This window comes from Vigna unguiculata, chromosome 1, assembly GCF_037176805.1.
Source record: "Vigna unguiculata cultivar grain cowpea cultivar isolate G323 ecotype 2 chromosome 1, ASM3717680v1, whole genome shotgun sequence".
NCBI classification, from domain to species: Eukaryota; Viridiplantae; Streptophyta; class Magnoliopsida; order Fabales; family Fabaceae; genus Vigna; species Vigna unguiculata.
Window position 1 is genome coordinate 48,866,027 of NC_140792.1, and position 23,548 is coordinate 48,889,574.

At 32.9% G+C, this 23,548-nt stretch overlaps 2 protein-coding genes across 5 annotated transcripts; both read right to left on the minus strand.

Moving 5' to 3' along the window:
* Nucleotides 1-419: 419 nt before the first annotated feature.
* Nucleotides 420-10,516, minus strand: LOC114174991 (DNA topoisomerase, type IA, core). Of its 4 annotated transcripts, XM_028059740.2 has the most exons (15): nucleotides 10,309-10,516; nucleotides 10,150-10,206; nucleotides 9,626-9,729; nucleotides 9,038-9,131; nucleotides 7,703-7,802; nucleotides 6,439-6,670; nucleotides 5,349-5,511; nucleotides 5,137-5,256; nucleotides 4,815-4,894; nucleotides 4,434-4,712; nucleotides 3,718-3,886; nucleotides 3,330-3,458; nucleotides 3,048-3,260; nucleotides 2,350-2,529; nucleotides 420-1,333 (listed from the first exon to the last, which is right to left on the minus strand). In XM_028059740.2, exons 1-15 carry the CDS (start codon nucleotides 10,336-10,338, stop codon nucleotides 692-694), a joined length of 2,592 nt encoding a protein of 863 aa, XP_027915541.2. In that variant the 5' UTR covers nucleotides 10,339-10,516; the 3' UTR covers nucleotides 420-691. The 4 variants fall into 4 exon arrangements, with proteins under 4 accessions (XP_027915541.2, XP_027915549.2, XP_085532065.1 ...); XM_028059748.2 differs by lacking the exon at nucleotides 10,309-10,516 and having other exon boundaries at nucleotides 9,038-9,126; XM_085675939.1 differs by lacking the exons at nucleotides 7,703-7,802; nucleotides 9,038-9,131; nucleotides 9,626-9,729; nucleotides 10,150-10,206; nucleotides 10,309-10,516 and adding an exon at nucleotides 7,026-7,650.
* A 2,253-nt stretch (nucleotides 10,517-12,769) lies between these two features.
* On the minus strand, nucleotides 12,770-19,439 carry PAKRP1 (phragmoplast-associated kinesin-related protein 1). The gene is made up of 16 exons (XM_028059726.2): nucleotides 19,008-19,439; nucleotides 18,775-18,912; nucleotides 18,502-18,585; nucleotides 18,280-18,396; nucleotides 18,130-18,189; nucleotides 17,988-18,041; nucleotides 17,809-17,901; nucleotides 17,257-17,352; nucleotides 16,864-17,009; nucleotides 16,338-16,487; nucleotides 16,116-16,245; nucleotides 15,019-16,044; nucleotides 14,835-14,933; nucleotides 14,597-14,749; nucleotides 13,594-14,511; nucleotides 12,770-13,173 (listed from the first exon to the last, which is right to left on the minus strand). Exons 1-16 carry the CDS (start codon nucleotides 19,299-19,301, stop codon nucleotides 12,871-12,873), a joined length of 3,861 nt encoding a protein of 1,286 aa, XP_027915527.1. The 5' UTR covers nucleotides 19,302-19,439; the 3' UTR covers nucleotides 12,770-12,870.
* Between the last annotated feature and the right edge of the window lie 4,109 nt (nucleotides 19,440-23,548).

A 23,548-nucleotide genomic window follows, 5' to 3' on the forward strand; every position in this document is an offset into this window, starting at 1 on the left:
AATGCAGTTGGATTCAATAAGAAAAGGAGGTGGATAATAATTGGAATTTTTGTTATGATATTATAAAACTACTTTTGACAAAAACTAAATGTAACAAGATAATCACCACATTATCTGATTAACAAAAAAAATCTAACATGACTCCATTGAAAAGTTTTATATTTTTAGAACGCAATAGACAAAAAATTTATTGAATACTCAAGTTTTCAAAATTTATCAAACACTCAAAACTTAATTAAGTCTTAAAACTAAATATATATTATTAATTTGATTTTATTCTAATTACTCCGTTTGATAAAATAGTAGAGATAATATAAACTTATAATTTAACTATTAATAAAATTACATTTATACAAAATCCTAAAGATGTAAGAATAAATATAATCCACGACTAACCTAATATTTGTACACAGATATACTGGTTAGGGATTCCAGTCATTACATTTAATCATAAATTATCAAGATAAAAATACACGCATATCCCCAGACAAATGCATAGTTAATAGCGGGCATATTGTGTGCACTACCTCAAATTTTGTAACAAGCCTTCACTGAAAGTATTTGCCTACTACTATAAATATTTCAAGAACTCTGTACAAAAAAATACAAATCATTGCTTCAACAAAACCGTAACTGTAAAACACTAATAAACATTCTTGAAACAAAACTGTGTTGAACACCTGGGCATTACTTAAAAATCTCGGAAGCTCATTTTTGGATCCATCACTTTTCCACCCCCGCGTCCTCGGCCCCTTCCACCTTTTCTTGCTCCTCTACCTCTTCCTCTTGAGCTCATGTGCTTGAAACTTCTACCATGTTTCATTTCCACGAGGGAATGAAGCAACTCATCGCATAGAATGCAGCCTCGGTGTAAGGTTGCTCCGTCTTCCAGAGGAGTTGTTTTCTTGTTGAAGTCTACTTCTATGATTGAAGAGTCACATTCACCGCACCTCTCTTTAGTTGTGGAGATTCTGTGTGCGCCTTGTGCAAGAAAAACTAGGCAATTACACATATTACAACAAAGTTTCCATCTGGGAGCACTTATTGGGTCTAAGACAAGTGTTCCACTGCACTCTGGGCAAGCACATACACCCTGGGAAACCAGAGAATTTGGGCAAGTGGGATGAGGGCATAGGCTGCAGGGCATGCCAGATCCCTTGCCAATCTTGCCAGCATTACCAGTTTTAGCGGTATTGATGAGTGCTTCAATGCCTTCGAATGGGGGATTACTGTAGCAGTATGGACATAGTGGGAATGATTTAACATCTGGGCCAGGCGTGGAGCAAATTAAAAGTTCAAAATTGTCTAAAGGACAAGACAATTCTTTGTACAGCTGCAGAAAAAGTTGAAGAAATGTGAATGACTGGCAAAAAGACTAAATGAAACAGTAAATATCCAATGGGCAACACATACATTAGGAGAATAACAATTTTTTAATTAGTTAGTTTCTTGCAACTGCGTTCTGTTTTGCATTAAATTCTAGAACTGTATTCTGTATAGTTGTTTTTTTCTTTCAGCTAGTATCTTGTATAAGCTACTGACTCTGTATTTGTGAAATATATCAATCATTCTTGCAAAATATGATTACCACGGTTCCTTCTCAACTACTTTTAACTTCCCCAAGTATATTCACACTCAATCCGCTGGAGCAGTGTGTTTGACAAATATTACCCCAATCCCCTTCTTTGTTTTCTTTCTTATCTTTGTTCCACATCTCTGAGGGAGAGAAGCCCAAATAATAATAATGATTACAAGTTTAGACAAGTTAGGAAGGAACTGAATGGTGAAAAGGTACACTTAAAAGTCCTCTTGCTCGTGATCTAATAAACAGTGAAGCCACTGTGCATGATAGCATACATAATGTTCCGTAATAATCTTAAAAGGGTTGTTTATATAGTCATCCTCTAATTATATAGATATGGTAGTTGTTAAATCAATGTAACCAGTCCAAGTATGAAAGCTATAACACATTCTGAAAATGAAACGGAAACTCTCAATAGTTTTCTGACAGCAACGACATTTTATGCCTGCATATCAGAGGTCTGAAATTCATAGGATTTGTTATGATATTGTTTTGAAGGAAAAGGCATAAATGGTTGAAAGGAAGTCAGCCCCAATAACAAATTAGCTTAGGACAAGAAAATAGAAGGAAGAAAAGATAAATTGTAAACAGGGAAAGATAGGAAGACTTTACTCTTCCGAATAAGGATGGGGAGAAATGTTAAAAAGGCTACTTAATACAATCACACAAAATACTTTCGATAGAAACTAATTCACAATAATATTAATTTACCAAAAGTCAACAGTTTGTCAAGAGTCGATATTATTAGACAGGCTATATAATACTACCTTGATGGTTCCCTTCTGTGGGAGATAATAAACCTCCTCACATGTACCACAATACAATCGTGAAGGCTGAGTAGAAATGTACTTCATATATCTCAAGCATTTACCACATTTACTCAGAATACGCCCTGAATCAGTAAGCGTAGAAAACTGTGCTTCAAATAATGCATCCATATCTTCAATCTGAGCAAGATAGAAAGCAACAGAATTAGTAGAACAATGTAACCTACATCCATGTGCAACTTAGTAGAAATTGTCACGGGCACTCGTTATGGACAATATTTGAAAGGAAATAATATAGAAGACATGGAATATTTCTACTCACGGATACATATGGAATAAATCCAGTATGCATCAACTTACGGATGCATTCAAAGGAGAAGTCATATGTTATTAATAAAAGGTTTGACAAACAATGGTAAGCATAGATTGTAAAACCAAAGCAAAAGATGTAATGAACCCAAGGAAATACAGGATAAACTGTGAACAAATTACAAAGAAAAAAAAGAGTAAATTTTTACCCAAACAAGTTCAAAAGAACATGATCTTCAGGTTAAGGTTGGAGAAAGGAGAATCAAGCAGAAAACAAACTTAAATATAAACAAATAAAAATCTAATGTGTTGTGAGAATTGAAAAAACAACTGTATACAACCATATGATCACCAAGACAAAAAGAATCACTAAACCAAAATTAGCCCACCTTTTTGACAAAGTAACTAAACTTCTGCGTGAACTGTTGAATTACATGCTGTACCACATGTCGATGATCTACCTGACCCTTGGCAATAAGAGTAATTTGCTGCTCAATGAAGCTACGAATATCGGGCAGGCAGAGATCTGGATCTATAGTTTGATAACCTCTTACTAATGTAATGCCTAATGGGGTTGGGACAAGCTTTCTGCCTGCTTGTACCTGAAATTTGACTAGATGAATATCCACACAATGATGCTTCTATATAGGTTACATGTCTATATCAATTACCTGCACATAATTCCGCTCACATATGTTGTTAATATGTACGGGAATTGAAGCATCTGTTCCTATTCCATTCTTCTCCATCAGGGATATCAGCTCACTTTCAGTTAGGTAATCTGGAGCACTGGTACTCCCCTGTAGAACTTGTGGGGTTAGATATCCGTAACATATACAGAACTCTAATGCAAAATGACTTTCGACATTTTTCTTCTTCCCAGAAATGGATATATGATTCGACAATCTATTTGAATATAAAACTGAACAGTTCCTTTTGTGGCCTTACACCATCACCAAAAAAGACAAAACAAAAAAGACTAGAAATGGCTAGAAGTTTGGATTAAATCTAAAAGTACTGCCTACAGAATCTGAATGAGTCAGGAGGCACCACAGTTACCTCATAGAGCTCCAACTTTGATACTTCTATTTTCTGGCCTTTTACAAATGATGGAATATTTTTATCATTTAACGCCAACCAAGGCATTATAGAAGTAAATCCTTTGGTGACAACATGCTGCCCTGTACAATGAAAGGCCTCTCCGCCAATGGAAAACTCAACCTTTTTCCTGGAAGAATGACAATAATGTATGAAAAAAAAAAATGTTTACCAAGTCCATTTTGCAAGGCCAGGTGAATGTTTGCAATGGTTTAGACAAAGATTAAGTTTAGAAGAAAGAAGCACACAAATTATGGCAATATATTCTGTAAAAATTATATTATTATGATTATGACAACAATATGGGGTAAGCCACATCCTGAATATTCTACCACGTACACTTTGATACAGTCGGAAAGAAGAAGTTGGAAGAGAGAAAATTCTAATAGGATGCATAGCCTATGTATTTATGAATTTATGAAGAGATATTACCCAGGTTTAGTACATTGTTATAGAATGTTTGACATTTGTACCCGTACTACCGTATTGCTAAAATTATCAAAATGTTTAATTATTCAAATAGACAACTAGGAGAGACCACAACAAACATAAATTAACAAAAATGCCTCCGATAAAACAATCCAAACAAAAGGCACAGGACAATTGTGAAAACATTTGAATGATGTCAAAACCATAAGGCGATGATCAAGAAATGTAGAAACAGTATAACTTTTTACCTTATATACTTGCAGTCCGGAGAAACTGTACCTATAAAGTGCTGACAAATATATTGGTACAGCTTCCAAGCATCATTGCCCAGCATATCTTCTGCTGCTGATCTCATTGGGGTAATGGGAGGATGGTCACCTACATCTGTTCCCAGACGAGGTTTTTGATAACCAGTGGTAAGTAGCCCGTGTACATAATTACCCCATGTTGGATTATTTGTTTGTGCGGAGAGGACACCACGAAAGTCAAACGAAGGAGGGTATGCTGTGCTTTCTGTGCGTGGATAGCTTGAGAAACATTGTGCAGAAACCAATCAAACATTAGTACATGCTACAAATTAAGACAATGTAACATTATTAATATAGAAGACCAGGAAATTGTGAGAAAACCTGATGAAACCTTGAGTATACAACCGTTCAGCTATTTGCATAGCCATCTGAGGTCCAAATCCTAGAGCACTTGAAGCAACCTGAAAAGAACATTGTATTCAAGTTATTTTGCATTAACTCAAGAAATAAACACTGAAATCAAAATGAAATATAGAAATAGTCTGATTTTTACAGCAGATTAGAGTACAAACATTAACAGAGTTCCATAGAATAAAGCATCATTACATAATAGTGGAATTTTGCATTTGATATATATAAAGAAAATTCAACTGAATCCATTATTTATAATTTAAAAGGTTATTTTCTCCATGTGATTCTTAACCTTTAGAAGGTTCACTGTGTTTAGACCAACAGGACGACTTTTGGTTTCCTGTTTTTCTGATATTTCAGTAACTTCCAAAAGTCCATCTTCAGAAACAAGCTTTTGAAACATCATAGCAACCTGAAATGGAATAAAAGTGTCTAAAGGATGTCCTTCATTTGTTGGTTTGAGACAAAGAAAGAACACAAATATAAAGGAATAGAATTGTTCACATTTATGTCAAACAATCTGCCACGATGCCATTCTAGCTGAATTTCATAGCCATTTTGAATTATGTAAGGGTGCAAACTCCAAAACTTTTCTAGCTTGAAAGTGTTTATTTGTAAATATCGCTGCACACAAAATCCTAAGGTTGGAGTCTGACAGGGTCCATAGCTGAAATAGGCAGCAATTACCGCAATCAATAACTTCATCAAAGTTTAAACAAATAATGTTAAGATGCAACTTGCAAGTAGACCTAGAGAAGATATTGCAGCTTGCATTACTAGGAGGCAGTGCATGTCAAGCCTTGGAACCTAAGCAGTCTCAGGTCCGGAATGCATAAAAGAACAAGAATAACAGCACAGAACAAAACAAAACACAGCAGACATAATGATAACATAGTCATTAATTTATTACAAAGGGATTATTGCCACTTGAATAAAAAATTGAAAAAGAATCAAACTAGTATATCACATCACATTACTAATAGTTCCAAAAGCTTCAGCTACAAGAAAATGAATTCATGATATATACCAAGCTGATCTTGAGATCAGCAGTATCATTGCAGGAAGAATAGGAAGTTGATCGGTCTCTTTCTTTTGGGATTTGCAGAAACAGAATGAGGCTTTAAGCATTGTGAACTTAAGACATTAGTAGCCTTGTGTGGTTTACTCAACTGTCTGACCTTTCTCCGGTAATAAACAAGCCAAAAACTAAGTAAACCCTCACTGCAATCAACATCAACCAGCTATTTTTTTATTTTTGACACAATTCTTGTGGCAAGGTTTAGTTCAACCACTATAATGCAAATCTCTATTCAGCTCTTGCTACTCTGGGATATGCACAAGTTACATATTCTGATTTCAAATAATTCTAAATAGCAAGATATGACTATAATTCTTCATCATCATCATCATCAACAACAACAACAGAGTCTTATCTCATTAGGTGAGGGAGATTCGCTGCATGGATTGCACAATATCATTTGATACAGTTAAAAATCAAAGCCAATCATTCTTTACAAATGAAATATAACAAATTAGAAATATGGCATAACAGAGCAAACACAATAAAAAATGAAATACAGAGCAGAAAACTAACGAGATAACCCTGGAATCCAGGTTCCCATATTTTCCCTGGAAATAACCCGTTTGAAATCGAGTGAACGCAACTCCAACTTTCAGATCTATCTCTTGCCTAGCATCTACAGCCATCGCCTCATCTTTATTTGGTCTGACAAGGTTGTCTAAGGCCTTCACAACATCTTTCTCAGTAACAGAAGAGAAGCGTGCACGGTAAGTGTCATTTGTTTTGAAACCAGTGCACTGTATAACTGCAACAACATTCAATATTTTATATGGTTCAAAATATGATTTGAAATTTTGGAGTTGATTAGTTCATTCCAAAAAATACTGAATGTGAAAGCATAATCTGCAAAAGACAAGATGCTCCATTATAAAACAAGGCAAGAAATGTTCACTGCAAATGGCAAAGGGAAATTTTGAAATGTAGGGAAGGCCAACCTCTGGCTTTGTAACCGATACACATAAAGCACCAAAAACAAAAATAGAAAACATCAAGTCTCCTTGATATAAATGATATGACCCATGGAAAGGAGGAGCAGTACAATAACAAGCAAGGTTGAAAGAAGAAAAAAACCCAATTGGATGATGGATTTTGTTACTGACCAGGATAAGCGTAAAAAATAGTGTCTTTTTCCTATGGTTTGTTATGCTTAACAAACTGTATTTAGCAAAGATTTTCCCTTCCAGAGCAGAATAATAATAACAAACTTCATATTGTCTTCTCTCTGTATGTTCTCTGCCCCCTCTAATTCCTGTTTCCCTGTTCCCTCTATTTTTCCTCTCTGTAGGTGTTTTTTTTTTATAACATATCAATGAACAACTTGAAATATTGCACAGAAGGACAATCTTAGCTGGCAATTTCTTCTTAGTACCTTAAGGAGAAAATAAAACAAAGAAAGGACAAAAAATTAGATGCAAATACTAAGCTGCCAGTATTAAACAAACCTAGAGAATAGTATTGACTAATAGTCTTTCTAAGGGACAGAGATTGGGCTGAAGAGTTATGTTCATCCTAAAACAAGGGTCTCTGGCAGGCAGCTTTATTTTACATTTTAATATTCAATTTATTATTTCTGCGTAAGCTACCTTAGACAACTACAAATCCATTTGTTCTAAGGGGCTAGGTTTTTTTTTTCAATAACCAAATAAAAACTCACATCAACTAACTTTGCATTGCAATAACATAGCATAGACTGGTTACAGTCATCAAAGTATCAAAAAATAAAGAAGAATAACAAGGGTAGTGACATATATGTTAAAATGAAAAATTATACAGTTACCCTCAAAACATATATTTTCTCCTTCACGATCACAATCTAACCATAATACCAAATAACGACATCCACGAGCTTCTTGACTTAAATGTCTACAAATATGCGCCTGAATAAAACAAACTGTGTTAGTAACTACAGGAAATCATCACAAATAAGTCAACTATAGATGACAAATTTCCATTTGGTATGACCCAATTTGTAATAAGTTTTGCAGGCATCAATGGAATTAACACTCTTCAAAATGTATAGAGTGCAATGAAGGCAAAAAAAACAGCTCAACTCATTTCAATACAATCAGGCCTTTACAACACCCTGTGAAAAGCATTTAAAACAGTATCAAGTCTCACACCACTGAAACAGAAACTGCTAGAATAAATATACAAGATAGCTTAAACGAAATTATAAAATGAATATTTATCACCCTTGATAAGAGTCAAGATCAAGTGAAACTTTGAAATGATACCAGACCTTCTTTGATCAAGCAATCTACACCCAAGAGCTTGTTCTCATTTTCCTCATTGTTATAACTAAATTTAATTACAAAGTAAGAAATCACATTCAACACAACTGTGAAAAGTGCGTGCACTGCCCATTTTTGAAGGCCAGTATATTCACTTATAGGATATTTTGGAGTTAAAGCAACTCTTGGCTTCATGTTTTTCAAAGCTTCTACAACTTTGCTTCTAAAAGGAAGGTGTCTAAAAGTTTATGAACTGTGTTAACTTTTCTCCAGCAAGCTGAGGCACACAAAATGACCTTCCATACCTCTATCCCTTTCCAATGACTTATGAAAACCTATTAATGATACATGTTACAAATACGTAATTATTTGTGATAGAAATTTATATTTATTTGCCATTGGAAAAACAAAAAATCTCTTGTATGCCTACAACCTGTGGCACCTTTGTAGTATTCAAAACTTGAAGAACACAAAAACACATGAAAACTATAAAAAAATATAAGTTCCGGAACATTTCCCCCAAGTGAATTTCTAAGCACGTTTTGAAAACATTCGTAAAATCATCACCAACCTTTAGGAAATGTATATAGACAGATAGATCCCTCCAAAAATTTAATGTTATTGTCTGCTCTAATTACATACTAACTGTGAGCATACAAAGCATCATAAATTGGGTTTCAGTTTCAGTTAGGAAAACAAACACTAAGTAATCTATCTTGCTACCAATTACTCCAGATAATGTATAAATGATTTTATGAGAACACATAGAGGAGCCAGTGCAACAACAACTGAGTCTCTTCTACTGTGATTTGTGAAAAGGAAATAATACTGACAGAAAAGCAGGAAATAATACTGAAAAGGAAACATATGTAAAGGAATACCTTTGGGTTTGACTCATTCTTTATAACCTGAGCCTGAAAGAGATCTAACGGATCTGTGGCTGACCAATCTTGGTATTTAGCAGGAAAATCTACGCTAGATTATCAACAAAACATAGAAAACCCAGAGTGAATACTCAAAACACTCAGTATTTAAGACTTGTATATCGTGCAGTGAGACCAAATAGCATAGTTTGCATCATAGACTGTTCCAACCTTCAAAAAATTAGTAGAAAACAAGACACTTGCTACACTTTCAATGACAATGAGATTAAACCACAAACTAGATAGAGGTTCATGTCAAACAACTCCAGTGATTTTATCATATATTATGCACTGTCCTTTCCTTCCTTTAATCATATGGAAGTTGTGGAACAGCATCGTAATATAGAATTTCTTGCTTTGCATGCCACTCACCGAGTTTCTACAGTATTCATTAACTTTTAATCTAACACAACTTTCATTTCAAGGAGAGACATGACAAAGCCAGGGCAAATGCCTCATATAATATTTCAAAAGATATACAAAAAATTAAAAAATTAAAAAATTAAAATCTTTATAAGCGATCTCGAAAAAAGATAAGAAAAATACCTGAATACGTGCCCAATAACTGATGTTACTTTAAAATATGCAGGCGATCCAAGAAACTTTGCTTCAAATTCATGAACTTCCGTACTTCCCCTTCTCGTAAACATCTGCTTAAATAATGTGCTTCAAAATGTTTAATTTTTACGTACAGCTAATATTTATACTCAGTGCAAAAATTTTACACTGACAATCAGTCACATTCACATATCATCTCAAGTATGTGTGATTATTATAAAAGTTAACAAGTTTATCGTACTTGACAATATGTGATTAAATCAGAGTAAGAACTGTCACTGCGTTCTAATTGAATTATAAAAATAAGTAAACAAGTAAACCTATCATATATGGCAATATGTGATTGAATAAGAGAGTAAAAAACTACAGTGAATTCTAATTAAATAATAATAGTAATATGAGACTCGGTTGCATTTGCATTGAGGAAACATCTATATAGGTTTTGAATTGAGGAAACATTTATATAGGTTTTGAAGTAAGACAGTGTGTACGCGAGATGCAAAAACAAGTACCTGAGCGCGAGAGAGAACAGAAGCAATCGAGAGAGCGATGCTAGGCTTCTCTGCGACCTGAAAGGAAAATCACAAAACAAAAGGTCACAACAATAACAACAATAACAGCAAGAACACCACATGGAAACAATATCCATGAGAGGACTGAATTTATCTGACCATCAGAACTTTCGGAATGGGAGGCGCCATCGCTCTATTCAACTTCTCTCTGCTTCGGCTACGCGAAGAGAGAGTGAACAACAAAAAATAGTGTCGTGTTTTTCAAACGGGATTAGAAACCTGTGCCTGGCACGCTGTAAAATAATTTTAAATAATAGAATATTAATAAAACTAACTCAAAATAATTTCAAATATAAAATAATTTTAATTATACTGTATATTTTCAAAAATTTGATACAAATGTTACGATAAAATAAGTTAAAGGAAATACATAATACAGTACTATCTAAAATTTCAATATGAGAATATAGGTCTTTTACGTTTAGCGTATTATCTTTAGAACTTTTTACTTCATTTGTTAGGATCGTTTAAATTTCTTTCAAATAGATCTGAATATATTATTATAAATTTTTATTTTTATTATAGAACTTTTACATTTTAAGAAAATTGTAATTGCAATCAATTCTTCACAAACCCTAAACCCTAAATTTATTTACATATTCACATAGTTCTTATTATCATATTTTTCCTTTTTATATTATAAAACACCTTATTAAGTATTAAAAAACTTATATTAATTTGTAATTAGTCCTTAGTTTCATAGTTTATTTTTAGGACATAGTTATTCCATCGGTATTTTATATAATTTTTTAAATGTTTATCATAATTGAATACAGATAGAGTAGATATTGAGATTAATCTTTCTTGTGTAGAAAATACACATAAGGATCGTATTTATAATAAAGAATATATGGGCTAAGCCCGAAATACATATGAAGAATAATAACAATAAAAATAAAAAATAAGATATTAAAGATATCTTAACACTTCCCCTCAAGTTGGTGCATACAAATCGTATGTACCAAGCTTGTTACAAATATAACTAATTCTCATACCCCGTAAAGATTTAGTGAAAATATTTGCTAACTGATCACTTGAGTTAACAAACTCAGTCTTGATGTCTCCAGACATAATTTTTTCTCAACTAAAATAACAATCAATCTCAATGTGTTTAGTTCTCTCATGAAAGACAGAATTATAACTTATACGATGAGCAACTTGATTATCACATATAAATGTCATTTGATTAACGTCTCCAAACTGTAACTCTTTTAACTCTTTGAGCAACTGCTTAAGCCAAACAAGCTCACAAGTGGCTGAAGCCATGACTCTATATTCTGCTTCTGCACTAGATCTTGCTACAATATTTTGCTTCTTGCTTTTCCAAGAGATCAAGTTATCTCCAATAAAGACACAATATCCGGATGTAGACCTTCTATCTGAAGGAGATCCTGCCCAATCAGCATCTAAATAACAATCCTTTACCAGGAGATCCTTTAATATACTTCAGTATACGAATGACTGCATTCCAATGATCTTCGCGCACGGAGAATTAAGAAATTGGCTTACCACACTGACTGCGAAGGAAATGTCAGGATGAGTCACTATAAGATAATTCAATTTCCCAACTAATCTTCTATACTGTTCGGGATCTAACATAGGCTTCCCTTGATTTGGTAGAAGTTCAGTATTGGGATCTATAGGTGTGTCAACAGATTTTGAATTCATCAACCCAGTTTTTTCCAAAATATCCAGTGCATACTTTCGTTGAGAAATAACAATACCGTCTTTGTTGGACTGTGTCACCTCAATACCCAAGAAATATCTGAGTTTTCTAATATCTTTGGTCTGAAAATGATCACAAAGATGTTGTTCTATAATTTTTATTTTTTATAAAAAAAATGTTTAATTCATTTTAAAACAGTATCTATAAAAATATATAAAGAGGATTCTCTCTTTTATATCCACATTTCAAAATCTCACTTTTACTCTTTAAAATATAATTATTTATTAAATTTTTGAATATTTAATGTTATTTTTAGAAGCTTTTTATAAAATCATCTATTTCTGTTTTTTTTTTCCTATTTATCAATCGTTATTCTCTTATATTTTATCATATAATTCACTTTATTTTTAATAAATATAATTTTATTTTATATATTAACTTAATAACATGCATATTTCAAAAATGTTTACACACAGACAGACACGATAACACGTGTGTTTACACTAGTTTAAATAGTATGAATATATCAATTCCTATGTAAATGAAGATGAGAATAGAATAGTCAGACCAAAATTATGTATGGTGAAATCTTGTTTGAAAAATTAAAGAATTCCAAGTTAGTACAGACTATTAAAAGACATGCATACTACAAGGCAAAAAAAGGAAAATTATTTTATGTTTATTCAATTCTATTTTCCCTTTCCAACCTAAATTTAAGCTGAGACAAAAAAAAAATAGAAATATGTTAATGATAATAATTTCATAAATTGAGATTAAGAATAACAAAGAATGAAAATCTGCATCATCGACTTTGCAACCGACAATCGCTATCAGGTAAATGTTGTGCCAACTCAAAATAGTTTTGAGTAAGATATAAATGGGGAGAGAAACTCGTTTATGCTAACAAAAAGTAGGAACTAAAGAATACAACCATTTCTTTCAAATCATATATGAACAAATTAATACAAATGACACATTGTAATGTGATGATATATTTATATGTTACATCTATCGTAACCAGAGAACCATGATGGTTCTGCTAGTTTTGCAAGCTCGCCATACTCTGCATTATTATGAAATGGCTCAAACTGATCATTAAAACTGTTTGGTTCCTTTGAGTCGTCATAACTGGGCATGACGACATCGTCATCATAAGTTGGTCGTACCGATTCCTTCGGCAAACGTGCTTCTGCAAGGAGCTCATTAAGTGTGATGATCTCCTTCTCATGTTTCTTCTTCAACTTGTCAATTTGTTTGTAGGCCTTGGCGGCTTCCTGCTCTGCATCCATAGCCCGTTTCTGCAAATTATATGTTTAAAAAGTGAGGCTCAGTTAGTGAACCGAACTGATCCAGTGGTTTAAGAATTTCACCACTACTAGATAAAATATTGATTTTCAACTGCAGCAAGTAAAAGACTTCAATTTCAAAAGATAATCACAAGTTTCTGCAACTAAACATAATAAAAATGTTCTTATCCAATCCAAGTCTCACAACCATCGTTAGGAATAACGATCGTATTTCCGAGACATTGTCCGTTTTAGAACATAAATATTCATCACGGTTTTGTTCTTAAAAGATGTCTCATCAACAAATGGAGGAAAAGAAAAATATTTTAAACTGCGTTTGACATCAAATGTGAGACTTATTGAGTGTATCCGAATAAAAAGTCATCGAGTTGATAAAATCAAACATGGAGGTATATTTGACTTATTGCTAACCTGTGCAGCAGTGACAGTTTCTTCAGCCTCCTTAAGCCGCAAAAGCAGTTCACCAGCAGCTTGTACTGCTTCTGCAGTGTCCTTCAACTGGGACTGAAGCCCTTTATTTTCATCCCTCAAGATTCTTCGTTCTTTTTCTCTTTCCGCTTTTAAAGCTGAAATTTCAGCAGCAAGGGCATTTATGAACTTAGATTCTGCACCTCTTACTCCTGCTCTGGAAGCCGCTTTCTTGACATCCTCGATTCCATCTTGGATCTGTCTATGTCTTGCAAGCAAATGGATGTGTTTCTCTTCCAAATCTGCATATTGTTCTAAAAGTCTTGCATGCCCTTCTATAGCCATGTGCATGGCTTCCTGAAGCTCCTGAGTACACTGCCTCTCAGCATCTAATTCCCGCTTCCTCTTTTCAGATAGCAATCTGCAACTTTCAAGCTCACCTCTAAGTTCTTCAGAAAGACAAATCCACCTGCTTTCTGCCTCAGTCCATTTAATTCTTTCTTGTTCAAATTGTGCTTCGATATCATTATTGGATGATGCTAGAATTTCATTTGCTTCATTAGTATTCTTGGAGGATTCTAGACTTTCCTTTGCTTCAATATCGTTATTGGATGATGCTAGAACTTCATTTGTCTCCTCGCTCTCATCTGTCAACTCTGGAATGGCAGTGAGGGTTGCTGTCGTACTGGGATCAGAAGACAACGTCAATTGCAATAGCGGATATTGCTTCCTTGATGATGTGGATGAAGAGTCGATATAAAATTGAAGCTGGCTTCTCAAACTTTGTATCTCTTCCATCAGCACTTCTCTCTCCCCAAATTTATAGAAATTTTGATACTTTTCCAATTCATCTTGCACCTTTTTCAACTCTATCTTCATTTCCAAAACTTCTGGATGATTCTCGTACTTATCCTTTAACAACTGTTGATAGTAATCACACATTATGAGCATAAAACATAAGACCATATTGTTCATAGATGTGAACCACAAAAGAACATATTTCTACCTTGTGTTCATGGTTAAGAGCCACTAGTTCTTCTGCCATGAACTCTTCAGTGGGTAAAACACCATCCATGAGGCTCTCAAGACGAAGAATTTTATCTTCCCTTGTCTGTGCAATTATAGCATTGCACTCCCTCTCGTGCTTGTACTGTTCCACCTACAAGTACAAGGGAAGCATTCATTAATAACATCGTACACAAAACAACATGAGATGGTTGTAAATAAGAGAGAAAGAAATTTACCAGGCGATTAAGCTGCAATATCTCAGAAGTCTGCTTGGCACAAAACTCTTCAAGTGCCATTTCTCTCCTTATAGATTCTGCCAAAACCTTTTCTACTGCCTAAATAACAGAAGTAAAAGGAGTTATAACTGATATAATGAATTCAAGTTCTACAAAAGAAATGCAACTGAATTTTTACACCTACTTTGAGCACTTGTTTCTTTGGCCTATCAACAGACCCAGGGCATTCAAACGGTACTAACTGTAGGTTTGAGTTATTGTCACTCTCGTTGGCCTCAAGTTGTGCTCTGCTTTTACAATTACTACAGGTGAATGAAACAGAATTCTCTCCAACATTATCATCAAGAGAAGTCTGCAGGCCCACATCAACTTTGTCAACTGGAAAAATTAATCTAGATTCTCTTGGTCGTAAGGAAAACCTGTATGCTGACTGCCTCAAAGTTGAATTGCGTTGGTAACTATCAATAATTTCAAGACCATGGCGTATGCTTGCTGCTAAATTTTCTGTTTTACTAATGAAATTTGGAGCTGTCTGACTAGAACAGGCAGAATATGAGTTTTTCTTATTGCTAGTTCTAATTCCCAAATCTTTTTCAACATGAAGATCGCTTTCAGAAGGAGAGAACCCTGTTGATGTCCTCAGACTTTTTCTGCTGGTACTGATTCTAGGTGAAACACTAGGAGCTGGGGATTTAAGGTTTGGGGACAAATCACACTGAACTATGCTGAGGCTGGCAGGTGAGACACAATTCATTGCTGCACTAGGAGACTCACTGGGCAAATCTGGGGCTGAAAAACCGGTAAAACTTCCAACGTCAGATTCGCCCATTGGACAAGACAAACTGTTCTGTACCATTGCACATGATGGTTCTTCACTAAGACTTTTACTGCCAGGCCAACCAGGCATATTTTTCTCCTCACTAGGTTGAGCTAAAACCTGATCATCAGTGTTCATTCCATTGTCATTATCAGCTGCAGTATTACAATTACTCGGAATATTGGTATTGCAGGAAGCTTCGTCATGGTCCTCAACAACTTCTTCGTCAATTTCCATCTCCTCATCACCATCTTCATCAACACGGGATAATGGTTGTGGTCGATTGAGGCTGGATTGTAACAAATTCAAGCTTCGCCGGATCCAAGCTGCTGAATGACCTCCACTTGAGTCCATTGGGTTGTAGCCATTTTCTTTAATTCGATGGAGCTCATCCTGTCGATATCATACACTTCTAAGCTACTACAAAAGAAAAATGAAGAATGGAAAAACAGGTGACTATATACCCGAAGTTGCCGTATCACTTGTCGCAAGTGCTTCACATCTTCTTCCATAACTTCATTAACAACAGCCTTGTTCTTGATAGCTTTTGCACGTTGTGCAAATCTCAGTGTACTAAATGTTTCACTCCTACAACTGCAGGACCAAGCCATTTAAAAAATTTTGTAGTACAAAAGGATTTATAAGGTAAAACATTTCAAATGACCAATGCTTCACACACATACTACCTTTGCGCTGGTGAAATAGCACAAATCATTGCTAATTTTGCATTTCCTCCAAGAGACTCCTGCAACAGAAATGTCAGCCTCGAATCTCTATATGGTATATGCCGCTGCTTTCCCGTTTGAGAGACTTCCGCAAGAATATTTATCAAATTCCTGCAGTACAATTTAACCTCAGTAAAGTGCTAGCTTCTAATAAAGAAATCCATGATTCAAAAAACACTTACATCTCTGCCAAAATCTAGTTTTGCCATTTCTTTATTTTACGGGTCTAATTTACATAGTGTCCTAACATTAAGAAACTGTAACTTTCAGCACTGAACTGTCTTTGTTAACATTTATCCTAGCACCTGAATCTGGCACTTCAGGATACAATGATATTTGGCTTCGTTAAAGCCTCAACAAATCACATACAAGATTTTCTTCTTTCTCATGTTTCTGGCCTTGTATTCAAAGCTTTAATTCACCATTTGTAATTATCTTTAACACTTTTATTTGCTCTCAATATAATACACTCACAAGTAAACCATACCCAAGCTGTGAGAGTGATCTATTAATATTCCCAGCTTCTTTCAATCGCTCTCCTGCAGCACCGGTTGATTTTTGTCGTTCTGACCCAGCTAAATCAACAAGATTGATCCTACTTGATTTAAATCTGCTCACACCATCTGCTGCACTCTGCAAACATTAATTTACATTAAAATACTGAAATTTTTTGGCAAACAATTGTTGAGAAGAACAAAAATTCAGGATGAATAGATTTTTTAAGCTTTCAATTGCAACACCCTGGGTCTTCATATTAGCTTAATCAAACACTTTCAACTGTCTGCATTAACATAGGATCTATTCTTCTATCATATAACATCAGCAGTCCACTCATCATTACTAAAAGTGCACATTATGGACACATGAGATAGTGTATCACCTTGCATCGAGATTCAACTACACAAATTAAAACAGTGTGTGAGCGGGAACTCTCTGAATTTATACTGGTTGCACCGGTTCTCCTGTTTGATAATCCCTGCATTATGAAAGACAGATATCAGTAAAACACGTTATATGAAAGGGGATGTTGTGGTAATCTACAGCCATAAGATGTACATTGTATTAAATTTGTTTAATTGAAGCAAAACAATAATAAGCGTTTGAAGCATAGTTTCTACACAAATGTTCTTTAAGAGTCTTTACTCTTTCAGAAAACTTTACAAAAGTGAAACTAAAAGTTTATTATTTAATTTAAAATCATATCAATGCATGACATAAAATCTTTCCATTTTCTTCTGGCAACTTCACTGCTTTCCATTGAGCATCTCATGTTTTAAAGCATAAAAAAATAGCTGTTGTACACCACCAGGCTAAAACTAGTTACCGAGGTTAATGATATTGCCCCTTAAGACAATGCCCAAAACTGAGTCATAAAAGAAAGAGAACATATGGCTTAATACAACACCAGTGGTACGGTAAGTGTAACAAATACCTTTATTAAAAGCTGAGTTACATCCTTAACTGAAGACACAGGCTCCTCTGTAAGATTTTCAACATAGACACCAGATTTGACATCTTCTCGAATCTGGACAAAAAACAAAATATCAGTTCCAGCCCAAAATTGCTAAGCACGAGAAAAGCAATTAACACAAATGGTGTTTTAGAATTTACCTGTAGGTTTCTCTGACTAGGATCCAATAGATCCATGATTTGCTCATTGTATATCTGCAAAAACAAACTTTGTGTCAAATGGACTTACTGACAAGGTTAAACAGGTCTCCAACAGGGAAGAAGCAATTTAGAGTTAATCAACCTCAAGAAAAGAACAGTTGCACTGATAGTTGAGTTGCTTGTCAGAATGCTTAGCTTGCTCCTGTGCAAGAAATGAAACAGTTAGTAAACGTCACAAAAATGGTCCAAACACTTCAAATAATTTTAAAAGAAACCAAAATTGAATGCTTACTTCATTTATGCGTGCAAATAGTTGCTGAAAAACACGGGGTGCAAGTCCTTGCTGATCGTTTTCTTCCAACAAACAGTTAGCAGGACCCCACATCGTATAAGTCTTCCCACTCCCCGTCTAGCAAGTTCAAAAACACAACACCATCAGACTCAACAGCACAGGAGCAGCAACAACAGGGCAAAACTAAAAGTTAAATTAAAAGTCAACGGGAAGAAGAAAAACCTGTCCATAAGCAAAAACTGAACTATTGAAACCAGCCAAGCAATGCTCCACCAGTGGCACACCAACATGTTCGAAAATATCCAGCTGAAAAACAAGATCCCAAAGCGCATCAAACACCGAAATCAATAATTCTGAAGAAGATAAAGCCATGGTTTTAAATTACGGTTTCATCACAGTCCTTGTGGCCAAAAATCGCGTTAGGGAATATCTCTTTCAAACCAAGGATAAAAATAAAAGAATGGTACTGAGCATGACTAAAAATAGAAACCCTGCCTGAGTAGCCGCAGTGTCAGCAACGGAATCGAAGGTGAAGTTGTGGCCATTGATGGACAACGAGTCATTGGAAACCTTCTGAACAGTGGGATCCCCTTCGTCCTTGTCGGGACAGAGCGGCCTCATCCTCACGATAACCTGCAAAAAAGGCAAGAAGTGAGAAAGTGAAGTCAGATAGCAGATAGAAGACATTAGAAACTAAGAAGTCGAAAACAATAAGAGGCGAAACCAACCTTGACGCCGGAATCGGAGGATGCGGGGAGGGAATTGTCGGCTAGGGCATCGGCGGCCACGGCGAGCTTTCGCTTGAGAGGGTTGGATGAGGGAGGTCTCGGAGGCAAGGGGCTCTTGAACTTTCCGGGAGAAGGAACGGCGAGATTGGGATCGGAGGGAGGGTCATTCTCTTTGGAGTGTTTGTGCTTGCGAGAGGGGCGGGTTTTGGCGGAGCTAGGAGAGGGGGCTGGGGTGGCCGAAGAAGCGAGTTCTGCGTCCCTGAGAGGGTTTCTTGGGAGCATGAAGTGCTTCATTTTGGGGCAGAGGAGAAGAAGAACACAGAGAGCGAAGGAAATGGGGAAAGGTAAGAAGAAAGATGATGGGGTTTGGAAATAGCCGTTGGAGGGATTGGGATTTGAATTATTAGAGAGAAGAGTTGAGTTGACAGAGAAAGGAAGAACGAATAAAGAACGAGAGAGAAAGAGAATAGAGAGCGAAATTAACTTTTTGAATTTGTGTTGGATCTGGAGCGTCTCAGTGGATCCGGATACCGGGAAACACCAGGATCCGATCCAACGAACTCGAATCGGATCTGGACCCTTTATTATGTGTATCATTAAATTATTACTATATTACTAGATTAGACTAGTACTTAACAAAGTTTTAAATTCAACAATATTAAATAAACTCACTAGCTACAGCATCTAAAAAACTAAACAATTGATATGATCATCACTTTAATATTAATGGAAGTGGATTTTACAAAATTCAATTATGCTCATAACAACAACATTGCTTCACTACTTTTAAGTTAAATTTTTATAATGTTAAAATTTTCATTACCAACTTAAATAACTCGACAATAACTAGAAAAAAATCTAGCTATAAATTAGTAATTAATAGTTTCAATTAAATGTTCATCTCAGTAATTTTTGGTGATTCACTAATCAAAGTTGCAAGTAAACCAAGTAATCATTGACTAACTGGGAAAGTAATAAATTTTTATCATTGAAGTACTTTCATAGTTTAAAGAAAAATACATTTATGCATAATTCTCTCCCTATACCAGCCTTGGTATAATTGATAGTGAAATCAACTATTTATATTTAGTCAAAGATAATATAAAAATAAATTTTTTATTTTAAAAATAATATTTAATATCTTTCTGGGTTTCATTATATGTAATAATTATTTAATGTTTTCACCATTTTTTAGTGATTATATTATTTATTAAAAGAAATCAATGCTATCACATTAAATTATTAATATTGCTAGAGGAGGATGAGTTGACACAATAATATAAACATTTTTTTATCTTATAAAAACATAAATGTATCGTTTTATTAGGTCTTCGTCATTTAAAAACGTTAATACTCATCTAAGTAATTACATTAACTCCTTTTAATAAATGTTGAAACCAATGGTCAAAATAATTAAAAAGAATATTACACAACCACTATAAATATTAAAACTAAAAAGAATTATTAAGCCTAAGAAATAATATTTCTAATTGAGCATAATTCTGAAGTGGTATAATGTCTCGAGAACACTACACATAAAAATACTTAATTAGGTACAATAATAACTATTTTAATACCTGATAATTTTTTAACAAATTTTGATTATTAAAATCGTTTATTAATTAAACATTTTTTTATAGTGAGTGATTTTAGTTTATAGTTATTTTAGGAAGGTTATGAAGTTTAAAAATAGTTAAGAACAATTTATAATGATTTATTTACTTACTACATGTATTTTGTTCTTGAATTTATCATGTGTTATACTTAAAAATATGGAATAAATACACATTTGGTACCCAAACTTTTTCGGAAAGTTCAATGTGGTAGCCGAACTTTAGGAATGTTTAATTTGGTACCCAATTTTCTAAAGAGGTTAAATTTGGTCATCTCCATTAAGTTGGAGTTAACATCGTGTCCGTACAGGACACGTGTCAAGCAATGAATTTTTTTTTTTTTCAAAAAATTAATTTTTTTTTTCAAAAAATTTAAAAAACTGCCACGTGTCAGTTTATCATCGTGGCACGTGGCAGCTTACAAGCATAACACGTGGCAATGTAATAGTTGTTTTCAATTTAGTACCCCAATTTAAATTTTTAGCTCAATTTAGTACCCCAATTTTTTAAAATCATTCAATTTCGTCATCTTCCATTTGAGACCAAATTAGTAAATAAGCTTAATTACAACCTATATATACATGTTACAATAACTTTTTATAATATATATACATTAAATCATTTCACCTAAATACTTAAATTATTTTATTTTTTTCATTTTAACCTTTGTAATTTTTTATACATGAGATTTTTTACACTTGTGAAAAATAAAATAATTTAAATATTTAGGTGTAGTGATTTGATGTATAAATTCAAAACAATTATTTTAACATGTTTATATAAATTATAATTAAGCTTATTTACTAATTTGGTCTCAAATAGGAAAGGACGAAATTGGATTATTTTAAAAAATTTGGGTACTAAATTGAACCAAAAATTTAAATTGGGGTACTAAATTGAAAACAACTATTACACTGCCACGTGTCATGCTTGTAAGCTGCCACGTGGCACGATGATAAACTGACACGTGGCAGTTTTTTAAATTTTTTGAAATTTTTTTTTTTAATTTTTTGAAAAAAAATTTAAAAAAAATAAAAATTTCATGGCTTGACACGTGTCCTGTACGGACACGGTGTTAACTCCAACTTAACGGAGAGGACCAAATTGAACCTCTCTAGAAAATTGGGGTACCAAATTGAACATTCCTAAAGTTCGGGTACTACATTGAACTTTCCGAAAAAGTTTGGGTATCAAATGTGTATTTATACCTAAAAATATTTTGTTATTTTTCTCACTTTGAGATCAATTATGAATACTTGATCTCATTATGTAATATTGTTATTGGCATGAAGCCATTTTAATTTAAATGTTTCATTTCTTATTTTTATTTCACCATTTTACTTTTAATGTTCATTTTAACTTTAACTTCATATGTTAATTTCTTCTTGTTAAATATTTATAAGAAATTATTATTATTTTTTAAATAGAACATTATTTGTCATGAACATTCATAAAAATTATTTATAAAATTATATATTTATATACAAACAATATATTATTTATATTATGTAATAAATCTCGATATATCATATATTATGTTTATAAATTTATTGTTATTGATTATGTGAAATGAAAGTTTATTTGGAGAAACTTAACTGTATTACTAACTTAAAAAAGAAATTTTTTATGCATAATATTTTAGGTTTTTTAACGTTCGATTTAGATAAGATTTAGAGAACACGTTATTGCAAAATACTACAAAATTTTATAAGTTACGATTATTTTTTATTAAACAACGTATTTCTGCACTGAAAATGATGTATTGGTTTCAAAATTCTTACTTGCACATAAAACATTTACTCTTTTTTTTTCAGTTGTTTATAAATTTATAAATAAAAAGGTGTCCGTTATATCTGAGAAATAAAAGTAATAAATTATTAATAATTAAATATTCATAACATTTTATATTTATCTATTTTCATTTTTATATCACAAAATAATACATGTGTACATAATATAAAATAATTAAACATAATATTAAAAAATCATATTATGTTGAATTTAAAAAATGAAAATTAAATTAAAAACACAAAACTTAAAAAGAAATGAATAAATATTAATTTGATGTAAATTGCATATAGAAATTTATCGTTAGTATTTATTGCTTTTCTTACAAAGAAAGATGATAATGATACTATATGTTGTTTTTTATAAACAAATATATATTAACGTTATTCATGAAGACGAATAACATTAATTATTTTTATACTTTTATCTTTTATTATATTAATTATTTTATATATTTTAATTAAATTAGTAGAGGATAAAATTAAATTAATTTATACGTAAAATTGAATAATAATTTATATATATATATATATATATATATATATATATATATATATATATATATTATAAAATTTGAAAATTACTATTATGATTTTACGATTTGCAACCTTTGACGAGGTTGATCATAATTTTGATTTTAACTATTTTGATTATAATAATTAGTAATTTTTTTTTTAATTTTGTTCATTGGTTTATCATATTATTATTTATTAGGATAATGATTATTTGAGATATTTTTTACATTAAACTAGCGAACACACAGGCGATGTCGCGTCTGTGTATCCGCATTTTTTAATTTTTATAAAATTAATAATATTTATTTTTTAAAATATATATAATAAATTTTAAAATAGTTGTTAAATAAAATAACTGTTAAAAAAAGGTTTTTAGAATAACGATCAAAATAAAAAAGATTTAAAAAAATGATTAAAAATAAACTAATTATAAAATAAATAATTTTTAAAATATTAATTAAGGGTAAAATTGGAAAATGAAAAGTGGAAACAAAAAGAGGAATCACCTTTATATATTGTTATAGATTTTACATCTTGACGTGATTGTTATGCTGTGTTTAGATTTGTATGAATATTGTTCATGCAGATGGAAAGTAACTTAAAAAAAAACGTGTTTGGATATGTT

Bases quoted from the DNA above. Each gene is read 5' to 3' on its own strand.
- PAKRP1 (XM_028059726.2), bottom strand. From the start codon at position 19,301: ATGAAGCACTTCATGCTCCCAAGAAACCCTCTCAGGGACGCAGAACTC. The intron at 18,913-19,007 runs GTTGGTTTCGCC...CCTTTTTTGCAG, and splicing joins CCTCCGATTCCGGCGTCAAG to GTTATCGTGAGGATGAGGCC. The intron at 16,246-16,337 runs GTAGTATGTGTG...TTGGTCCTGCAG, and splicing joins GCTATTTCACCAGCGCAAAG to TTGTAGGAGTGAAACATTTA.
- LOC114174991 (XM_028059740.2), bottom strand. From the start codon at position 10,338: ATGGCGCCTCCCATTCCGAAAGTTCTGATG. The intron at 4,713-4,814 runs GTTTTCTCACAA...ATGTTTCTCAAG, and splicing joins TATACTCAAGGTTTCATCAG to CTATCCACGCACAGAAAGCA. The intron at 3,459-3,717 runs GTAACTGTGGTG...CAAGTTCTACAG, and splicing joins CAAAGTTGGAGCTCTATGAG to GGGAGTACCAGTGCTCCAGA.